The following is a 21,830-nucleotide window of genomic DNA, read 5'->3' as shown; positions in this document are numbered from 1 at the left end:
ACAATTTGTTATTGTACATCATACCCTACTAATATAATTTTACTATTATTTTAGTCTCGGTGTCGCTTTCTTCCTATGTGTCGTTAAGTGAGTAGTAATGGCTTTGGATGTTAGGCAGTGTTCATTTGCTAAGCCAAACCCCTTCTCTCACAGCTGGTGCAGAGACAGAGCAATGCGATGAATTAGCGATTGAAATGAGACCCTCAGCCAGCACCCTTCACACACATGACTAATCAGGTGCCGACACGGAGGGGAAGTAGGGGGGATGGAGAGAACGAAGATCACTTTCTGTGTCAGAATAATGTCTGAAGTGCAGCAGAACCGGCAGTGAAATTGGGTCACCAATGCTAAAATAATAATGAAAGTATATTAGTAGGTTAAAAAATGAGCATATAGAACAATATTTTTTTTTTTGTTCTAGTTGTACAACTCTTTTAAGTAATAACACAAAAGTGCATCAGGATTAATATATGAGTAAAGGGGCTGAATCATAATAAAAATGCGCTCTATTAATGAGTTATATAAATTAGCATTTTACTTTTAATGATTTAAAGTAACATCAATTTTTTTTATTTTTCCTTAAAAAAATCAATCATACGCATGAAAATAAGCAACTTTGTAATATATCTTATCAGAAAAATCTACTTTTTCCTCCTGAACTGATCAATAATTCTCAAAATTTTCAATTCCTCAGTAAAATCTGTATTCAGTGAAGACAAATTGTTGCATTACTGAGAGGTGGGAGATGACAGTCACCTCTGATAACATTCTATGAAGGCTCGGACTGCACCTCCTGATCACCTCCTCCCATCTACAAAGGAGATGACAGCTGATAAGAATCTATCTCAGCAATGGAACAATATCTGTCTTCACTGAATACTGACTTTACCCGGGATCTGAGAATTTTGAGAATAAATGATCAGATCAGGAGGAGAAAGAGGTAAATTTATCTGATAAGTTGTATTACAAAGTTTCTTTTTGAGATCTAAGGGGAGAGTGACATACCGACTCTGGCATGCCAAGGTAAGGAGGCTTATTCGCCATGCAATGCTCATCTTTGAAATTTAATATGCTGTGTACTCTCCTATTATTAGGGTCACTATATGAGAGTATTCGTTAGGTTCCGAAGCTCCCTCTAGTGGTGACTGCAGGACACTAGAATTTTCACATTAAAATCTTATGTACTGTATGTGGAGGGGATTTGGGAGTTTTGTATCAGAAAATGGAGCTGATCTTTTAGTTTTCTGAATAAAGTATAAAATAATCTTACACGGTGACTAAATTAAACATTCAGCCTCAATGCTTTATCCAGACATTCTCTATGTTTATTCATGCCTTGAATTACAGACATACAAGCTGCAGCATCTGCGTGGGATAGACATGAGGACATACGTGTACAAAGTGCATGAGGACAGCCCATCGAGCCATGCTGGACTGAGAGCCGGTCAGTGTCCACATCTTTGTCCCTTAGTAATCCTATAAAGGGGACCGTATTCTGGAACAAAATATGGAGGAAGGACCAGAGATGGATTTGTGGTTCTCAAGTAACACTCCTAGCATGTATTACCAGCTTCCAGTAGGTGCATGCTAGGAGTTGTACTTCTCAAGTATGGCGCTGTAGACAGGTAAACAAGCAAGTTCCATGGCCCGTTCATGCATTTACCTGGCAGCGGTGCCATAAGTCAGAATCACACCCATTTTGTTTCTTGTCCTAGGGCCAACAATATTATAGCCCCTGAAAACTCTTAGGTGTTCAGTGCCATTTTTTTTTTTTTTAAAAAAGAGCACGCAAATGTAAAAAAAAAACAAAAGGAGTAAAACTCATGCATGACCCGTAGTTCCCACGCTGATGGTTCCCTGTTCCTCCGGTTTATGTTCACTCAGCTCTAGTAATGTTGTTTTGCAATGACGTGATCGCTGCAGCCACAGCAATGACCTCAGTGGTGTGAACATGGTGACTGGCTGCAGCGTTCATGTGTCAGCATGCCTTACTCCTTTTGTTATTTCATTCCATTAATTGTAAACAATGTAACAGGACTAGAAAACCTCTATACTGTATTTGGTAAATGTGGGAACATATAAGAAAAAAAAGAGTATTACACCTGAGCCAAGCGATTGATTCCCCCAGAAGAAGGCACGCCCACCAAAACGTGCGTCGCGGAAGTGGCACCATCGCTTAGCACAGGTAATATACTCTTGGCTCTTACAGCATGCTTCTTATTGACTGAACCATGATCGATTTGCTGCCTATTCTCTGTCTCCAATATGAATTTCATTCCACACAGGACATTTTAGCATATATGTATGGTCAGTAATGGTTTGCAGCACATCTACATTATTTGTCAACAACTTAACTGTATTAATTCATGTTGTATTTATTGTGTATCTTTCCAATCTGTGGTGCCACATGTCATTGGCTACTCACCACATAGCATCTGCCAATTTTTTTTTTTTAACATTTTGTAAAAATTGTTGTTTTTACTTAGTTCTGAATGTACTTTTTATCTTATATGTTCCCATGTTCTTAATTGCACTTTACTTTTTACAGTATTGGTCCTATATATGGGTAGCTAATAATGTCTATTTGATAGTCTTACTTCATATTTATTAACTTAGTACCCTAACCAGTGACTATATTTTGATTTATCCATCTATGTAATTGGTAAACGTATATCTATGTCCAAAGTTTCGGTTGCATGTCTCCTGCTACACTTGAAGTTTTCAAGCAATATTAAAAAATAGAGAAAATATCATTATAAATAATTTCCAAAATTCCTTTAATTAGAAAATCATGTTCATTTTGCAAGCAGCCTCTTCTTACATCAGCGCCCCTGGTATCTCCAGTATTAGATCAGATAGACAGGGTGGACAGCAGTGTGAGCAGCCTCTTCTTACCTCACCACTCTTGTTATCTCCAGTATTAGATCAGATAGACAGGGTGGACAGCAGTGTGAGCTGCCTCTTCTTACCTCAGCACTACTGGTATCTTCATTATTAGATCAGATTGACAGGGTGGATAGCAGTGTGAGCAGCCTCTTCTTACCTCAACACCCCTGGTATCTCCAGTATTAGATCAGATAGATAGGGTGGACAGCAGTGTGAGCAGCCTCTTCTCTCCTCATCACCCCTGGTATCTCCAGTATTAGATCAGATAGACAGGGTGGACAGCAGTGTGAGCAGCCTCTTCTTACCTCAGCACCACTGGTATCTCCAGTATTAGATCATATAGACAGGGTGGACAGCAGTGTGAGCAGCCTCTTCCTACCTCAGCACCACTGGTATCTCCAGTATTAGATCAGATAGACAGGGTGGACAGCAGTGTGAGCAGCCTCTTCTTACCTCAGCACCACTGGTATCTCCAGTATTAGATCAGATGGACAGGGTGGACAGCAGTGTGAGCAGCCTCTTCTTACCTCAGTACCATTGGTATCTCCAGTATTAGATCAGATAGACAGGGTGGACAGCAGTGTGAGCAGCCTCTTCTTACCTCAGCACCACTGGTATCTCCAGTATTAGATCAGATAGACAGGATGGACAGCAGTGAGAGCAGCCTCTTCTTACCTCAGCACCACTGGTTTCTCCAGTATTAGGTCAAATGGACAGGGTGGACAGCAGTGTGAGCAGCCTCTTCTTACCTCAACACCCCTGGTATCTCCAGTATTAGATCAGATAAACAAGGTGGACAGCAGTGTGAGCAGCCTCTTCTTACCTCAGCACCTTGGTATCTCCTGTATTAGATCAGATAGGATGGACAGCAGTGTGAGCAGCCTCTTCTTACCTCAGCACCATTGGTATCTCCAGTATTAGATCAGATAGACAGGGTGGACAGCAGTGTGAGCAGCCTCTTCTTACCTCAGCACCACTGGTATCTCCAGTATTAGATCAAATAGACAGGGTGGACAGCAGTGTGAGCAGCCTCTTCTTACCTCAGCACCACTGGTATCTCCAGTATTAGATCAGATAAACAAGGTGGACAGCAGTGTGAGCAGCCTCTTCTTACCTCAGCACCTTGGTATCTCCTGTATTATATCAGATAGGATGGACAGCAGTGTGAGCAGCCTCTTCTTACCTCAACACCCCTGGTATCTCCAGTATTAGATCAGATAAACAAGGTGGACAGCAGTGTGAGCAGCCTCTTCTTACCTCAGCACCACTGGTATCTCCAGTATTAGATCAGATAGACAGGGTGGACAGCAGTGTGAGCAGCCTCTTCTTACCATAGCACCATTGGTATCTCCAGTATTAGATCAAATAGACAGGGTGGACAGCAGTGTGAGCAGCCTCTTCTTATCTCAGCACCACTGGTATCTCCAGTATTAGATCAGATGGACAGGGTGGACAGCAGTGTGAGCAGCCTCTTCTTACCTCAGCACCATTGGTATCTCCAGTATTAGATCAGATAGACAGGGTGGACAGCAGTGTGAGCAGCCTCTTCTTACCTCAGCACCACTGGTATCTCCAGTATTAGATCAGATAGACAGGATGGACAGCAGTGTGAGCAGCCTCTTCTTACCTCAGCACCACTGGTATCTCCAGTATTAGAAAAAAAGTCACAGCAAAAAGCAGAGATGTTTTACCTGCTGAAGCCTCCAACTGAATGCACCAGCAGGGCGCAGCGGACCTGATGAATGATGGCAAACACGCAGGTGCAAAAAATACCGATGAAACAACCACTTTCAATCCAGTGTTGGCTGTTTGGCATTAGTGCACAAAAAGATAAGAGATACTAGTCTGTATATGGCATAATTCACACACGCAATGCAAGGCATCTGGTTTGCAACCTATTAGTAACGCACATACAGGCGGGCTGCCCAGTGCTACAAAATGCATGCTGTGTGAACAGAGGCCAATAGTTTACAGAGCCATCATGGTCCGACTGCGCCCTGCAAGATAAAGTGCAAAAAGAAAACCACATATCGATGTATGTAAGGTATTAGTTTATATTGGGGCCTCAATACGTAAGCTGGCAACCCACGTCACGGGTCCTTACAATTTGCCAGTCCTAACGCTAAACATTGAATAAAAGCTCACCGACACAAAAAGAGGACTTACAAATCCTCCAAAAAATTCAAAAAAGTCACAGCAAAAAGCAGAGATGTTTTACCTGCTGAAGCCTCCAACTGAATGCACCAGCAGGGCGCAGCGGACCTGATGAATGATGGCAAACACGCAGGTGCAAAAAATACCGATGAAACAACCACTTTCAATCCAGTGTTGGCTGTTTGGCATTAGTGCACAAAAAGATAAGAGATACTAGTCTGTATATGGCATAATTCACACACGCAATGCAAGGCATCTGGTTTGCAACCTATTAGTAACGCACATACAGGCGGGCTGCCCAGTGCTACAAAATGCATGCTGTGTGAACAGAGGCCAATAGTTTACAGAGCCATCATGGTCCGACTGCGCCCTGCAAGATAAAGTGCAAAAAGAAAACCACATATCGATGTATGTAAGGTATTAGTTTATATTGGGGCCTCAATACGTAAGCTGGCAACCCACGTCACGGGTCCTTACAATTTGCCAGTCCTAACGCTAAACATTGAATAAAAGCTCACCGACACAAAAAGAGGACTTACAAATCCTCCAAAAAATTCAAAAAAGTCACAGCAAAAAGCAGAGATGTTTTACCTGCTGAAGCCTCCAACTGAATGCACCAGCAGGGCGCAGCGGACCTGATGAATGATGGCAAACACGCAGGTGCAAAAAATACCGATGAAACAACCACTTTCAATCCAGTGTTGGCTGTTTGGCATTAGTGCACAAAAAGATAAGAGATACTAGTCTGTATATGGCATAATTCACACACGCAATGCAAGGCATCTGGTTTGCAACCTATTAGTAACGCACATACAGGCGGGCTGCCCAGTGCTACAAAATGCATGCTGTGTGAACAGAGGCCAATAGTTTACAGAGCCATCATGGTCCGACTGCGCCCTGCAAGATAAAGTGCAAAAAGAAAACCACATATCGATGTATGTAAGGTATTAGTTTATATTGGGGCCTCAATACGTAAGCTGGCAACCCACGTCACGGGTCCTTACAATTTGCCAGTCCTAACGCTAAACATTGAATAAAAGCTCACCGACACAAAAAGAGGACTTACAAATCCTCCAAAAAATTCAAAAAAGTCACAGCAAAAAGCAGAGATGTTTTACCTGCTGAAGCCTCCAACTGAATGCACCAGCAGAGCGCAGCGGACCTGATGAATGATGGCAAACACGCAGGTGCAAAAAATACCGATGAAACAACCACTTTCAATCCAGTGTTGGCTGTTTGGCATTAGTGCACAAAAAGATAAGAGATACTAGTCTGTATATGGCATAATTCACACACGCAATGCAAGGCATCTGGTTTGCAACCTATTAGTAACGCACATACAGGCGGGCTGCCCAGTGCTACAAAATGCATGCTGTGTGAACAGAGGCCAATAGTTTACAGAGCCATCATGGTCCGACTGCGCCCTGCAAGATAAAGTGCAAAAAGAAAACCACATATCGATGTATGTAAGGTATTAGTTTATATTGGGGCCTCAATACGTAAGCTGGCAACCCACGTCACGGGTCCTTACAATTTGCCAGTCCTAACGCTATTAGATCAGATGGACAGGGTGGACAGCAGTGTGAGCAGCCTCTTCTTACCTCAGCACCATTGGTATCTCCAGTATTAGATCAGATAGACAGGGTGGACAGCAGTGTGAGCAGCCTCTTCTTACCTCAGCACCACTGGTATCTCCAGTATTAGATCAGATGGACGGGGTGGACAGCAGTGTGAGCAGCCTCTTCTCTCCTCATCACCCCTGGTATCTCCAGTATTAGATCAGATAGACAGGGTGGACAGCAGTGTGAGCAGCCTCTTCTTACCTCAGCACCACTGGTATCTCCAGTATTAGATCTGATAGACAGGGTGGACAGCAGTGTGAGCAGCCTCTTCTTACCTCAGCACCACTGGTATCTCCAGTATTAGATCAAATAGACAGGGTGGACAGCAGTGTGAGCAGCCTCTTCTTACCTCAGCACCACTGGTATCTCCAGTATTAGATCAGATAAACAAGGTGGACAGCAGTGTGAGCAGCCTCTTCTTACCTCAGCACCTTGGTATCTCCTGTATTATATCAGATAGGATGGACAGCAGTGTAAGCAGCCTCTTCTTACCTCAACACCCCTGGTATCTCCAGTATTAGATCAGATAAACAAGGTGGACAGCAGTGTGAGCAGCCTCTTCTTACCTCAGCACCACTGGTATCTCCAGTATTAGATCAGATAGACAGGGTGGACAGCAGTGTGAGCAGCCTCTTCTTACCTCAGCACCATTGGTATCTCCAGTATTAGATCAAATAGACAGGGTGGACAGCAGTGTGAGCAGCCTCTTCTTATCTCAGCACCACTGGTATCTCCAGTATTAGATCAGATGGACAGGGTGGACAGCAGTGTGAGCAGCCTCTTCTTACCTCAGCACCATTGGTATCTCCAGTATTAGATCAGATGGACAGGGTGGACAGCAGTGTGAGCAGCCTCTTCTTACCTCAGCACCACTGGTATCTCCAGTATTAGATCAGATGGACAGGGTGGACAGCAGTGTGAGCAGCCTCTTCTTACCTCAGCACCGTTGGTATCTCCAGTATTAGATCAGATAGACAGGGTGGACAGCAGTGTGAGCAGCCTCTTCTTACCTCAGTACCATTGGTATCTCCAGTATTAGATCAGATAGACAGGGTGGACAGCAGTGTGAGCAGCCTCTTCTTACCTCAGCACCACTGGTATCTCCAGTATTAGGTCAAATGGACAGGGTGGACAGCAGTGTGAGCAGCCTCTTCTTACCTCAACACCCCTGGTATCTCCAGTATTAGATCAGATAAACAAGGTGGACAGCAGTGTGAGCAGCCTCTTCTTACCTCAGCACCTTGGTATCTCCTGTATTAGATCAGATAGGATGGACAGCAGTGTGAGCAGCCTCTTCTTACCTCAGCACCTTGGTATCTCCTGTATTAGATCAGATAGGATGGACAGCAGTGTGAGCAGCCTCTTCTTACCTCAACACCCCTGGTATCTCCAGTATTAGATCAGATAAACAAGGTGGACAGCAGTGTGAGCAGCCTCTTCTTACCTCATCACCCCTGGTATCTCCAGTATTAGATCAGATAGACAGGGTGGACAGCAGTGTGAGCAGCCTCTTCTTACCTCAGCACCACTGGTATCTCCAGTATTAGATCAGATAGACAGGGTGGACAGCAGTGTGAGCAGCCTCTTCTTACCTCAGTACCATTGGTATCTCCAGTACTAGATCAGATAGACAGGGTGGACAGCAGTGTGAGCAGCCTCTTCTTACCTCAGCACCACTGGTATCTCCAGTATTAGGTCAAATGGACAGGGTGGACAGCAGTGTGAGCAGCCTCTTCTTACCTCAACACCCCTGGTATCTCCAGTATTAGATCAGATAAACAAGGTGGACAGCAGTGTGAGCAGCCTCTTCTTACCTCAGCACCTTGGTATCTCCTGTATTAGATCAGATAGGATGGACAGCAGTGTGAGCAGCCTCTTCTTACCTCAACACCCCTGGTATCTCCAGTATTAGATCAGATAAACAAGGTGGACAGCAGTGTGAGCAGCCTCTTCTTACCTCAGCACCTTGGTATCTCCTGTATTAGATCAGATAGGATGGACAGCAGTGTGAGCAGCCTCTTCTTACCTCAGCACCTTGGTATCTCCTGTATTAGATCAGATAGGATGGACAGCAGTGTGAGCAGCCTCTTCTTACCTCAACACCCCTGGTATCTCCAGTATTAGATCAGATAAACAAGGTGGACAGCAGTGTGAGCAGCCTCTTCTTACCTCAGCACCACTGGTATCTCCAGTATTAGATCAGATAGACAGGATGGACAGCAGTGTGAGCAGCCTCTTCTTACCTCAGCACCACTGGTATCTCCAGTATTAGATCAGATGGACAGGGTGGACAGCAGTGTGAGCAGCCTCTTCTTACCTCAGCACCATTGGTATCTCCAGTATTAGATCAGATAGACAGGGTGGACAGCAGTGTGAGCAGCCTCTTCTTACCTCAGCACCACTGGTATCTCCAGTATTAGATCAGATAGACAGGGTGGACAGCAGTATGAGCAGCCTCTTCTTACCTCAGCACCACTGGTATCTCCAGTATTAGATCAGATAGACAGGGTGGACAGCAGTATGAGCAGCCTCTTCTTACCTCAGCACCACTGGTATCTCCAGTATTAGATCAGATGGACAGGGTGGACAGCAGTGTGAGCAGCCTCTTCTTACCTCAGCACCATTGGTATCTCCAATATTAGATCACATGGACAAGGTGGACAGTAGTGTAAGTAGCCTCTTCCACATGAATACTGTGGCGGATCTTCCTACTTCACATGCTTAAAGGCTTCTGTACTATTACTATGCTAGAACATAAGCGTGATTTGCTAATTACAGGCATTTATTTAGAATTAAACATTTTTTTTTCTATTTCTAGAGAATCTCTTTAATTTCCCCCCCAAAAAATTGCCTCCTAACACTATCTAAATACCTTATTCTAGCATTTGACCTTAAGATAGAAACTTACACATTAGGAAACCAATCTTACAACCAGATTTCATAGATCCATTCATTCATTTTTGAGTTACAAATTTGAAATGGGACTTTAATATCTTACCGCTACCAGATATAAATTTTCAGCATTCATCTTTGCAAACGATATATATCTGTTCATGAAGAACTTAATTATTATATATTATTATTATATTTTGAATATTTCAGGTGATATGATCACTAATATTAATGGAGTAGACGTGGAAGGATTCAGTCATCAGCAGACAGTAGAACTTATCCGATCATCTGAAAACTTTCTCAGGTAAGCATTTGTGTACAACGCTCATTCCAATAGAAACCATGGGCAACATATGGGCAGCTTTATGCCATACCTATGAGTATGGGACACCATTTTGGAAACCTAGTGCAAAAATGCAACATGTAGCACATGCAAATGTACCATTTCATAACCTGAAGCACATACCATGAAGTAGAAAGATACCTGCAAAAACTTACATAGCTTTACAAGTTCAATAGATTGTATTTAGATTCATTTTTTGTAACTTTTACCCCATGAAGGATCCCGGTTCCCACCAGTTCCCACTGGATCCCGTTTCCCACCAGTTCACCTGCTGCTGTGGCAAGATAAAAACTCACCTTCTACACAAATGTGTAAAGGGAAGTGTGATTATAGGGGGAAGTGTAAAGCTGTTTCTGACGTAGAATCTCTGTAGAGGATACATGGGCTAATCTGCCATGACAGAGGGGGTAAGGTTCAAGATTTTTGTGCTCTGGTACAGACAGTACAGAAGGGGGGACTCATGCTTCAGCCGGTTGTCTTACAGCCAGACACAAGACAATAAAGAGGAAATGGAAGGCAGTGTGAGCTCCGGGAACATGCAGAGAAGATTTATTTGTCAGTTTCTAATACACAATAAAATAGGATCAAAGGGAAGAAGAGGGTTAAAGGGATTGTCCACTTTGGGAACTTTTTTTTAATGCCTGAGATTGATAATAAAAATAATTTTTGCTATTTTTTTTAATAAATATTTTTCACTGTTTGCCTTCTATAGCATCTTTCTATTATTGACTGCAGAACAAGTTAACTGAGGATTTGTCCGTCAGCCCAATATAGTCTCATAGTTTTTAAGGTTGAAGGTAGACAAAAGTCCATCGAGTTCAACCTATAAGAAATGTCTGTCTCAAAAGGCTGCCTCACACAGACTTGGCACAGGGAAATACCAATATCCTTTAACCCCTGTACAGGGATCTGGTTTTACAATAGGACCCAGTGGAATGCTACCATGGAAGGGCTGCCGTCTGTCTGGAGGTAGGGATGGTCGCCAAGCAGGGTCAAACCCAAGAGGTCATGTCAAGGACAAAATAAGAATCCGTAAGAATATTCAAAAACAAGTCAGGGTCAAAACCGGAATACACTAAACCAAACAGGAGCAGAAGATGCACACCTAAGCAGGGAAACACTAAGCTATATCTGGCAGCTTCCAGCAGTAAGCTGGAAGCAGCTTTAATAGGGTGTGGTGCTCTCCAATTGGCTGGAGCAGAGAGCTGATGACTTCAGCTGGACAGCACACACCCTCATATTGCCAGACTGCATAGCACTACAGGTCCCAGACACTCTAATATTAGAGCTTCTGGTTCCGACATTTCCTCTATCACCATTTCCCCCATAGAGTAAATATGGCAGTGCCTGGTGACAGAAGCAGAAGTCACAGGAGCAAGTTTTGGTGAAGACGTGACACTATTGCCGAACATGTTGATCCAAATGAAGGCAAAACCTCCATGAAGAAGATGCAAATAGGCCCATAACAGGGGAAAAAATCCTTCCCAACTTCACATACGGCAATCAAACTGGTTTCCTGATCAACACTCCATCACAGACTCTAATATCCATAACTTGCAATATTATAATTTTCAAGAGAGGCATCCAGACCCTCCTTGAATTTTACTAGTGAATTGACCATTACAACATCATGTGGCATAGGTTCCATAGTCTTACTGCTCTTACAGTAAAGAATCCAAAGTCTCACTGCTCTTACAGCAAAGAATCCAAAGTCTCACTGCTCTTACAGTAAAGAATCCAAAGTCTCACTGCTCTTACAGTAAAGAATCCATAGTCTCACTGCTCTTACAGTAATGAATCCATAGTCTCACTGCTCTTACAGTAAAGAATCCAAAGTCTCACTGCTCTTACCGTAAAGAATCCATAGTCTCACCGCTCTTACAGTAATGAATCCATAGTCTCACTGCTCTTACAGTAAAGAATCCAAAGTCTCACTGCTCTTACAGTAAAGAATCCATAGTTTCACTGCTCTTACAGTATAGAATCCATCGTCTAACTGCTCTTACAGTAAATAATCCATAGTCTCACTGCTCTTACAGTAAAGAATACATAGTCTCACTGCTCTTACAGTAAATAATCCATTGTCTCACTGCTCTTACAGTAAAGAATCCACAGTCTCACTGCTCTTACAGTAAAGAATACATAGTCTCACTGCTCATACAGTAAAGAATCCATAGTCTCACTGCTCTTACAGTAAAGAATACATAGTCTCACTGCTCATACAGTAAAGAATACATAGTCTCACTGCTCTTACAGTAAATAATCCATTGTCTCACTGCTCTTACAGTAAAGAATCCACAGTCTCACTGCTCTTGCAGTAAAGAATACATAGTCTCACTGCTCTTACAATAAAGAATCCATCGTCTCACTGCTCTTACAGTAAAGAATCCACAGTCTCTCTGCTCTTACAGTAAAGAATTTGCATCTATGATTAAACCTGGATATAGAGGAAGAACCTTGTCATCGTCACAGGCCTAGGCCAGTTTTTCACCGTATCTTTCTGAGCTCCTCTCAGCTGATTTATGACCAAAGACCACATCAAAGTTGAATATGCAAGGAAACAAATAGCCTGTATAAGCCAAAAGGTGCTACATTTTTAATTAAACCCAATTGCAAAACTGATTTATACCCCTAAATACATGCATTTAAGTAATTGAAAATAGGTTATCCCCAAAAAAAGGAAAACCCCTTTAATATTTACTTTATTGTGTCTTAATGGATCTAATTGACAATAGATCTCCTACAATGCCATAGCTCCTGCTAGTGACAGAAATTACGATGCTAGTATGAACAGAGCCATATTGGTAAGTGGTGTAAATGGCAATCATGGTTCTGATCATGGCACTCACATATAACATTTCTTCCTATTGCAGAATTGAAACCGAATATAGTACAAAGATTAGACAAGCAGAATTACAAGCTAAATTGCTCATTTTAAAGGTATGTTACAGTATTTATTGTATATGATGCACATGAAAAAGTAGGAACCGAGGTTTCTGTTCAAATGTAACCCCTGAAAAGTGTAAAAGAAGATCGATGACATGTTTTATAGAAGACACAAGACTCCAAATTGACTTTTAGATTTCAAGACTCCTCTCATGAAAGTCCTTCCCGAAAATATCTGCAGTTGAATACATACAATATATCTCCTGTAGTGGAAAGGTAGTATCACAAGGTGCTGAATACAATGCAATAAGTGGTTGTCAGAAAGTTTTACATATGGAAGTAGTAGTGTATGGCTGTAGAGGCGCTTGTCCTCCTATAAAAATGATACCTTTTTTGTAGAGATCAATTGTGTCAGTCATGACAAATCTAGTGTAGAAATCAAACAGGTAGGAGGCACACCCAGACCCAGTGAATTAGAGTTAGCTTGAGAGCCAACAACTGAGGTCCTCTAGACCGATAGTAGACAGAGTAAAGGAACTGCAGACCAAAAGGCACTTGGTCATCAAATAGGATTTATTGACAGCTTTGTATATCCATTAGTTTCATCACAGTAAGTACAGCATTATGTAATGTTTCGGTTGAAAAACCCTTCATCAGCCATAAAGGCTCTGTACACTGCATATAGGTCAAGAGGATCCAGGGTTCAGGGTGGGTTTCCCCCAAACAGGGACAACCTGGACATCAAACAAGGGAATAGACTATCTATCTGTCTCTAGAGAAAACTTTATGGAAGGAAGGCAAGAATTCAGTTGGGATTGGAAATCCAATAGGTCCTTAGCAAATAGCTAACAAGGCTATGTTCACTGCATATATGGGTCAGGAGGATCCAGGGTGCATGGTGAGCCTTTCCCAAACTGGGACAACCTGGACATCTACGAAAGGGATAGACATCAAACAAGGGGATCAACCTGGACATCAAACAAGGGGATAGACTATCTGTCTGTTCCTAGAGAAAACTTTATGGAAGGAAAGGGTGAATTCAGTTGGAATTTCTAATTCCAACTGATTTCTTGCCTTCCTTCCAAACAGTTTTCTCTAGAGACAGATAGATAGTCTATCCCCTTGTTTGATGTTGAGGTTCATTCCCTTGATTGATGTCTATCCCTTTCACAGATGCCCAGGTCGTTCCAGTTTGGGGAATGCTTACCATGCATCCTGGATCCTCTTGATCCATATGCAGTGAACATAGCCTATACGGGCTTTGCTAAGGACCTTTGTTCACTGCATATGGGTCAAGAGGGTCCAGGGTGCGGGGTGAGCGTTCCCCAAACTGGGACAACCCGGACATCTACAAAAGGGATAGACAATCTGTCTATAAAGAAAACTTCATGGAAGAAGGACAAAAATTGACTTAGAAGTGGAAATTTGATAGGTCCTTAGAAAAGCAAATATAGGCTAGGTTTACTGCATATAAGTCAAGAGAATCCAGGGAGCGGAGAGAGCTTTCTGAGCCTTCCCCAAACAGGGACAGCCAGGATAAAATTATGTCAAGGCACAGGGGGTTTTCTGTTGATAAAAATGAATCGTCTATCCCCTTCCTTGATGTCCACGTTGCCCCCTTTTGGGAGACGCCCATCCCGCACCCTGGATCTCCTTGACCTATATGATCTATATGGCGTGAACACAGCCTATATGGGCTCTACTAAGGAATCAGGATCTGTCAGATTTCCACTTCTAATTCAATTCTTGCCATCCTTCCATAAAGTTTTCACTTGAGACAGGTAGATTGTCTATCCTCTTCCTTGACGTCCAGATTGTCCCTGGATTGGACTCTATGACTTCTGTACAATTCCTGAACTATAAAATGTTCTCTTATAGAAATTGTATCTACTGTGTACAATAATGGTAATTCACCATTAAAATAACATAAACAGACCGGAAACAAACAGACAAATGATGGCTGATAAATTATTTACAATGTATCCAGGTTGCGTGCAAAAAAAGTAAGCTGTCTAGACATATATCTGTACTGCGGCTTGTGGATCATTTCCTTACATTTAGCTGAAAACTCAACAACCTGCACACAAGCCGGCACGTGCCTCCGGTGGTGCACAGGTTGTGGTGAAGCCTGTCATTTGTGTCTAATTGTATTTTGCAAAAAAAAAGTTTCCATGTTTGTCTAATGAGGTACTTTCCACACACTGACTGCAGAGATCTGGTTTCCTGTGCTGCCCGTTCAGTCGTTATACAGTAACTGCATTTCTCTGCCCTATAAAGTTCTGACTGTATATTTGTCTAAATCCTTAAGTTAAAAAAATATATATTTTCCAATATTTACAGGATGATTTACGATCAAAATGGAAGGAATTGCAAAGTATGTTACAAAAAGAACATCAGATGCTTCATGGTAAATATGATCCTAAATTATAATGAGACATTATTGTAAAGTTACATCAGCAACAGATGAGCGCGGGCGCGCCGCATAAACCACGACATAAATCAGAACCAATACGACATTTACCGTATTTTTCGGACTACAAGACGCACTTTTTCCCCCCAAAAAAAGGGGGAAAATGGGGGGTGCGTCTAATAGTCGCAATGCAGGCTTACGGTGGAGGCAGAGGTGCGGTGGCAGAGGTGTGGCGGCAGAGGAGGCGCAGTAAGTGGGGTCCCTTTCTCCGGTGAGGTGATGCAGCAGAGCCGGGTGAATCCTGTTGTTATCGGTGGTGGCGGCCATTTTCCTGAGGCCGCGCGTGCGCAGATGGAGCGCTCTGCTTCCCGGGGCTTCAGGAAAATGGCCGCCGCGATCTCCATCTGCGCACGCGCCCGCGGCCATTTTCCTGAAGCCCCGGGAAGCAGAGCGCTTCATCTGCACGCGCGGCCTCAGGAAGATGGCCGCCCCCACCGATAACAACAGGATTCACCCGACTCTGCATCACCATACCGGGGAAAGGGACCCCGCTTACTGCGCCTCCTCTGCCGCTGCACCTCTGCCGCTGCACCTCTGCCACCGCACCTCTGCCACCGCACCTCTGCCGCCACGGTAAGCCTGCACGGTAAGCCTGGGACCCCTCTCATGCCATACCTCTCACTGCACCTCCTGATCCCAGCACCTCCTGATCCCAGCACCTTCTCATCCCAGCACCTCCTGATCCCAGCATCGCCCCACCTCTGCCGACACCTTGCCTCCTGTGACCCTGCTCTGCCACCGCCAGCCCTCAGGTAAGATACTGTAAATTCGGACAATAAGACGGACCCCCATCTTATAAAAAATCTTTTTTTCTGCAATTTTCACCCCAAATTTGGGGTGCGCCTTATGGTCCGGTGCGTCTTATAGTCCGAAAAATACGGTACTCATTTTCATTGTGGGTTGACTCAGGGATGTTTTCAGCTTTAAACAAATTTAATGACCAAAGAAAATGTAACTTTCTTTAAAAGTCCATTGGGAGGAGGTGAGCTGTGACATCACCTATTGTGAATGGTGGATCCTGTGTGATCTACTGTATATAGAGGTTTTATCAGTCATTGGACAGGAGGAGGAGGTGAGATGTGACATTGCTCATTGTGAATGGTGGATGCTGTGTTATCTACTGTATATAGAGGTGTTATCAGTCATTGTACAGGAGGAGGAGGTGAGCTGTGACATCACCTATAATAAATGGTGGATCCTGTGTTATCTACTGTATATAGAGATATCAGTCATTGTACAGGAGGAGGAGGTGAGCTGTGACATCACCTATTGTGAATGGTGGATCCTGTGTTATCTACTGTATATAGAGGTGTTATCAGTCATTGTACAGGAGGAGGAGGTGAGCTGTGATATCATCTATTGTGAATAGTGGATCCTGTGTTATCTACTGTATATAGAGGTGTTATCAGTCATTGTACAGGAGGAGGAGGTGAGCTGTGATATCAGCTATTGTGAATGGTGGATCCTGTGTGATCTACTGTATATAGAGGTGTTATCAGTAATTGTACAGGAGGAGGAGGTGAGCTGTGACATCACCTGTTGTGAATGGTGGATCCTGTGTGATCTACTGTATATAGAGGTGTTATCAGTCATTGTACAGGAGGAGGAGGTGAGCTGTGATATCATCTATTGTGAATAGTGGATCCTGTGTTATCTACTGTATATAGAGGTGTTATCAGTCATTGTACAGGAGGAGGAGGTGAGCTGTGATATCAGCTATTGTGAATGGTGGATCCTGTGTGATCTACTGTATATAGAGGTGTTATCAGTAATTGTACAGGAGGAGGAGGTGAGCTGTGACATCACCTGTTGTGAATGGTGGATCCTGTGTGATCTACTGTATATAGAGGTGTTATCAGTCATTGTACAGGAGGAGGAGGTGAGCTGTGATATCAACTATTGTGAATAGTGGATCCTGTGTCATCTACTGTATATAGAGGTGTCATCTCATCAGTCATTGTACAGGAGGAGGAGGAGGTGAGCTGTGACATCACCTATTGTGAATGGTGGATCCTGTGTCATCTACTGTATATAGAGGTGTTATCAGTCATTGTACAGGAGGAGGAGGTGAGCTGTGACATCATCTATTGTGAATGGTGGATCCTGTGTTATCTACTGTATATAGAGGTGTTATCAGTCATTGTACAGGAGGAGGAGGTGAGCTGTGATATCAACTATTGTGAATGGTGGATCCTGTGTCATCTACTGTATATAGAGGTGTCATCTCATTAGTCATTGTACAGGAGGAGGTGAGCTGTGACATCACCTATTGTGAATGGTGGATCCTGTGTCATCTACTGTATATAGAGGTGTTATCAGTCATTGTACAGGAGGAGGAGGTGAGCTGTGACATCACCATTGTGAATGGTGGATCCTGTGTTATCTACTGTATATAGAGGTGTTATCAGTCATTGTACAGGAAGAGGAGGTGAGCTGTGACATCACCTATTGTGAATGGTGGATCCTGTGTTATCTACTGTATATAGAGATGTTATCAGTCATTGTACAGGAGGAGGAGGTGAACTGTGACATCACCTATTGTGAATGGTGGATCCTGTTTTGTCTGTTTTATATAGTTTTGTTATTAGTGATACGAAGGGGAGGAGGTGATTGGGACATTACCTTTTGTGAATTCTTGTTTCCTGTTTTATCTGCTACACATGGATGTGTTATCAGTCATTGCACAGCAGTGGTAGAAGGAGGTGAGCTGTGACCATCAGCTAATGTGAATTGTAGATCATGTGTTACCGTTCATATTCAGAGGTGTTACCTTTCGCTCCACTCTGTGGGAATAATGAGACTGAAGAAATGTCCTCTGTGCAGAACAAAAAGCATAATAGTGTAACTGTAGGCCCAGTGGCCAGTGGGGAAATTGTAACAGTTCAATTTTTTTTTAATACATACTGTGTTAATTTGAAAACAAACAAAAAAAACCAGTATTTTTTTCATGGATCCCTGATTTAAAGGGAACCTGTCACCCCGAAAATCCGGGGTGAGGTAAGCCCACCGGCATCAGGGGCTTATCTACAGCATTCTGTAATGCTGTAGATAAGCCCCCGATGTAACCTGAAAAGGGAGAAAAAGACGTTATATTATACTCACCCAGGGGCAGTCCCGCTGCTGGTCAGGTCGGATGGGCGTCTCCGGTCCGCTGCGGCGCCTCCCATCTTCTTTCCATGACGTCCTCTTCTGATTTTCAGCCACGGCTCCGGCGCAGGTGTACTTTGCTCTGCCCTCTTGAGGGCAGAGGATAGTACTGCAGTGCGCAGGCGCCGGAAAGGTCAGAGGCCCGGCGCCTGCGCACTGCAGTACTTTGTCTGCCCTCAAGAGGGCAGAGCAAAGTACGCCTGCGCCGGAGCCGTGGCTGAAGATCAGAAGAGGACGTCATGGAAAGAAGATGGGAGGCGCCGCAGCGGACCGGAGACGCCCATCCGACCTGACCAGCAGCGGGACCGCCCCTGGGTAAGTATAATATAACGTCTTTTTCTCCCTTTTCAGGTAACATCGGGGGCTTATCTACAGCATTACAGAATGCTGTAGATAAGCCCCTGATGCCGGTGGGCTTACCTCACCCCGGATTTTCGGGGTGACAGGTTCCCTTTAAACAATAGGTTTTCTGATGACGCATTCCCTTCAACTAATTGAGACATCTGCAAACTTATCACCAAAGGGAGGGAAGGCGGGAGAACATCACAATGCAAAACTGTGCTTGAAAACCTGGGAAAACATTAAAGGTTCTTCTACCCTAATTGAACCCTTGCCACCTAAGGTTCATTTTTTAAGCTGTTTGTAGGCTACAGAATAAAATTATTTCAGCTACAATTTATGGCTTACATTATAGAAGCTTTTTTGTGTGGTGGTTGGTCATCCATGCTTTTCGAAATGACGCACAAAAGAGCAAAAAGTCATATTTTGTGCAAATACTCCTTACGTCAATTTTTTTTTTTGCTTTCGGTGCTCCCAAAAAAGAGTAGGAATGATAAATTTCCCTGCTCGGGTTTCAATGCCTAAATAGGGAAAAGATTGATGTCAGGAACAGCAAGGGAGGTTAATCGTAAAGTCCTTTAGGGTTCAGGAAGGTGGCGATTTCTAATTTAAGGTTGCTGGGTATTAAGTCTTTGGAAACAAAATGTTTATCCTCTTAATATATTGCAATCATCATATTATATAGCACTGTGTACTCACTCATTTTTCCTTTCTACCCAGTTAATTCTTCTGTTTTCCATTAGGTCTATGGCATCATGTGATTAAAACTGACTAGCTGAATCCTTCTAAGCTCTATGTAGAAACAGGAGGTCAATTTTCCCTGCATGAGTCATCACTGCAAAAGTCCCTGGCAGGAGAGGAGGAGGGGGTAGCTGGGTCAAAAATTGAAGAAGGGAATAGAAAATTCAGGGAAAAGAGACTTCCTGTTTCTACACAGAGCAGAGAAAAGAGAATAATTAGCTGGGTAGAAAGGCAAAATGAGCAATTGTAAGTACACAGTGCTATATAATATGATGATTGCAATATATAAAGAGGATAAAAATGTGATGGGAGGAGGAGGAACGCTTCTTTAACCTTTAAGCAATGCATTGCAGCTGCCATATGGCACAAATAATGGGTCTAAACAGACCCGTAGGATGCCAACCACTCGTAATTGATCAGTATCCATCTGTCGCTGCACAGTAACTATGTAGTTCAGCGGAGTTGACTATTTGCCTATATAGAGCCCAGATATTAGTGATGGTGGTGCTGGAAGTAGCATACACAAAGTTGTGAAGTCCTGAAAAGAATTATTATCTCTGTGTAGTTTGGCATTCAGTGCTTTGACTTGATGGCCTCCATTATATTTACACAAAATACCCTAAGTCTAAGAAAAATTATCTAAACCAATTAATTTTGTAAGGAAATATGTACAATCATTTTTTTCTGTCTCTAATTTCAGCAGGGGCTATAAATGACAGCAAAGTACAGGAAGAACTGGACTCCATTTATTCCAAGATCTTTGGAAACCCTACACCCGGTTCCTTCTTAAATAAGCACAGATTGTCAAGCTCGAGTAGTGGGAAAAGCCATTTGAGCTCTATTTTACTAACCAGTGAAGATGGACTTGGCTCAATGTCCGAGCTCGGTGAAGACTCTGGAACAGAGGCCTGTTTTAGTCGTCAGTCTAGTACAGAAGAAGACTTTATGTATAAGTGTAACGGACTTTCTTCGATGAGGTCCTCACTATCGCGTCACAGAAGCATCAGTGTGACAAGTAGCGAAAGTGAACCTATGTCACCAAACTGGGACTCTATAAGTCTATCAAATATTTTTGGGACATTGCCACGTAAAAGTAGAAAAGGAAGCGTCCGAAAGAACTTCTTGAAATTTATTCCTGGTTTGCACAGACCGGTAGAAGAAGAAGAATCTCAACTGTAAAAGTAATTTCACTGATACATCACACCATCAGCATTAACATGAGACCTTGTGGAATGTTCCTGTACACGTACAGTTTACTGGGAGACGTAATGGGGGAATATAATGTAGAAATAGAAGGAACTCTGAGAAAGCACCCGGCAAACTCACCGATGACAGGATGACTAGTGGTTTGACCTTTAAAGCTTTTGGAACACTTTTAATCTGAAATGATCTCGGAATGATCTTAGTGATCTCCCAGAATCACAATTTGACACAATGTAACTGACTTAACACTGACTCCTCCTAGATTTTGCATCAAAGTCTCCTTACCTCTTCTTCACCTTCAGCTCAGTTTGTCTTTGAGATGAAGATCTGAATCTTTTAAGACCAAGTGGGTGCTTGGGATTTAATTCCTTACAACCCCATTTAAAAAACTATACCATTGTATCACCAGTAACTAGCCCATCTTAGTTGGGCTAAGAAAGTTTTGCCAACATCTCTTCTCACAGTTAGTTTGAGAATTATATATATATATATATATATATATATATATATATATATATATATATATATATATATATAAACATATTTAGGCAAATAAACTCTTTTAAAGCTATGGACACTTTTGCACTGATTTTTCTTTAATTGTTCATTTGCGCTAACTTTCATTATCCAACTTTATAAATAATCTTCATTGAAAATATGCAATCATTTTGTTGTTGTAGAGTCTGTGCAACTCCTTCACATAGCTGCCTGCTCTGTTTCTAACTTCAATCTGATAGCACACTTATCATGACTGTTTTCTTTCTCTATGCTATCCCACTATCTTTTCACGAGTTGTGCAAAACAGATCAGATCAAATCAGATCGTAGAGAGGGCGAAAATCACCAAAGTTATCAGGAAGATTAGCTTTCACTGGATGTGCGGTATCAGAGAGTAGATAGGGAAGAAGGAAGTGGGGAAGAGAATGAATGGCTGACTTTGGAGAAGAGGAAAGCATAACGGAAAAAAAGAAACAGTACAGGAATGAAATTGTGCTGATACCTGAGAGCTAGTGAAGAGAGCAAAACTCACGTCCATCATGTATTACTGGGAGGGAGATGGAAGCAAATCTGAAATTAAGGGGGTCTGAAAATAAAGCAAAGGAGATTGCAGCTTGCAATTTTTTTAATTCCAAGTCAACCTTTCCTTT

At 42.8% G+C, this 21,830-nt stretch overlaps 1 protein-coding gene across 1 annotated transcript in view; it reads left to right on the top strand.

Moving 5' to 3' along the window:
- CYTIP (cytohesin 1 interacting protein) overlaps window positions 1-21,163 on the top strand; it is a 29,732-nt gene extending 8,569 nt beyond the window's left edge. The window contains exons 4-8 of the mRNA XM_069732966.1: window positions 1,348-1,444; window positions 9,765-9,858; window positions 12,771-12,837; window positions 15,124-15,190; window positions 20,181-21,163. Of these exons, the coding sequence (XP_069589067.1) occupies window positions 1,348-1,444; window positions 9,765-9,858; window positions 12,771-12,837; window positions 15,124-15,190; window positions 20,181-20,659 (804 nt within the window). The 3' untranslated portion in view covers window positions 20,660-21,163. The remainder of the gene's footprint in view (window positions 1-1,347; window positions 1,445-9,764; window positions 9,859-12,770; window positions 12,838-15,123; window positions 15,191-20,180) is intronic.
- Window positions 21,164-21,830: the final 667 nt, after the last annotated feature.

This window comes from Ranitomeya imitator, chromosome 7 (assembly GCF_032444005.1).
Source record: "Ranitomeya imitator isolate aRanImi1 chromosome 7, aRanImi1.pri, whole genome shotgun sequence".
NCBI lineage: Eukaryota > Metazoa > Chordata > Amphibia > Anura > Dendrobatidae > Ranitomeya > Ranitomeya imitator.
This window is presented reverse-complemented; position numbering and strand designations above follow the sequence as displayed.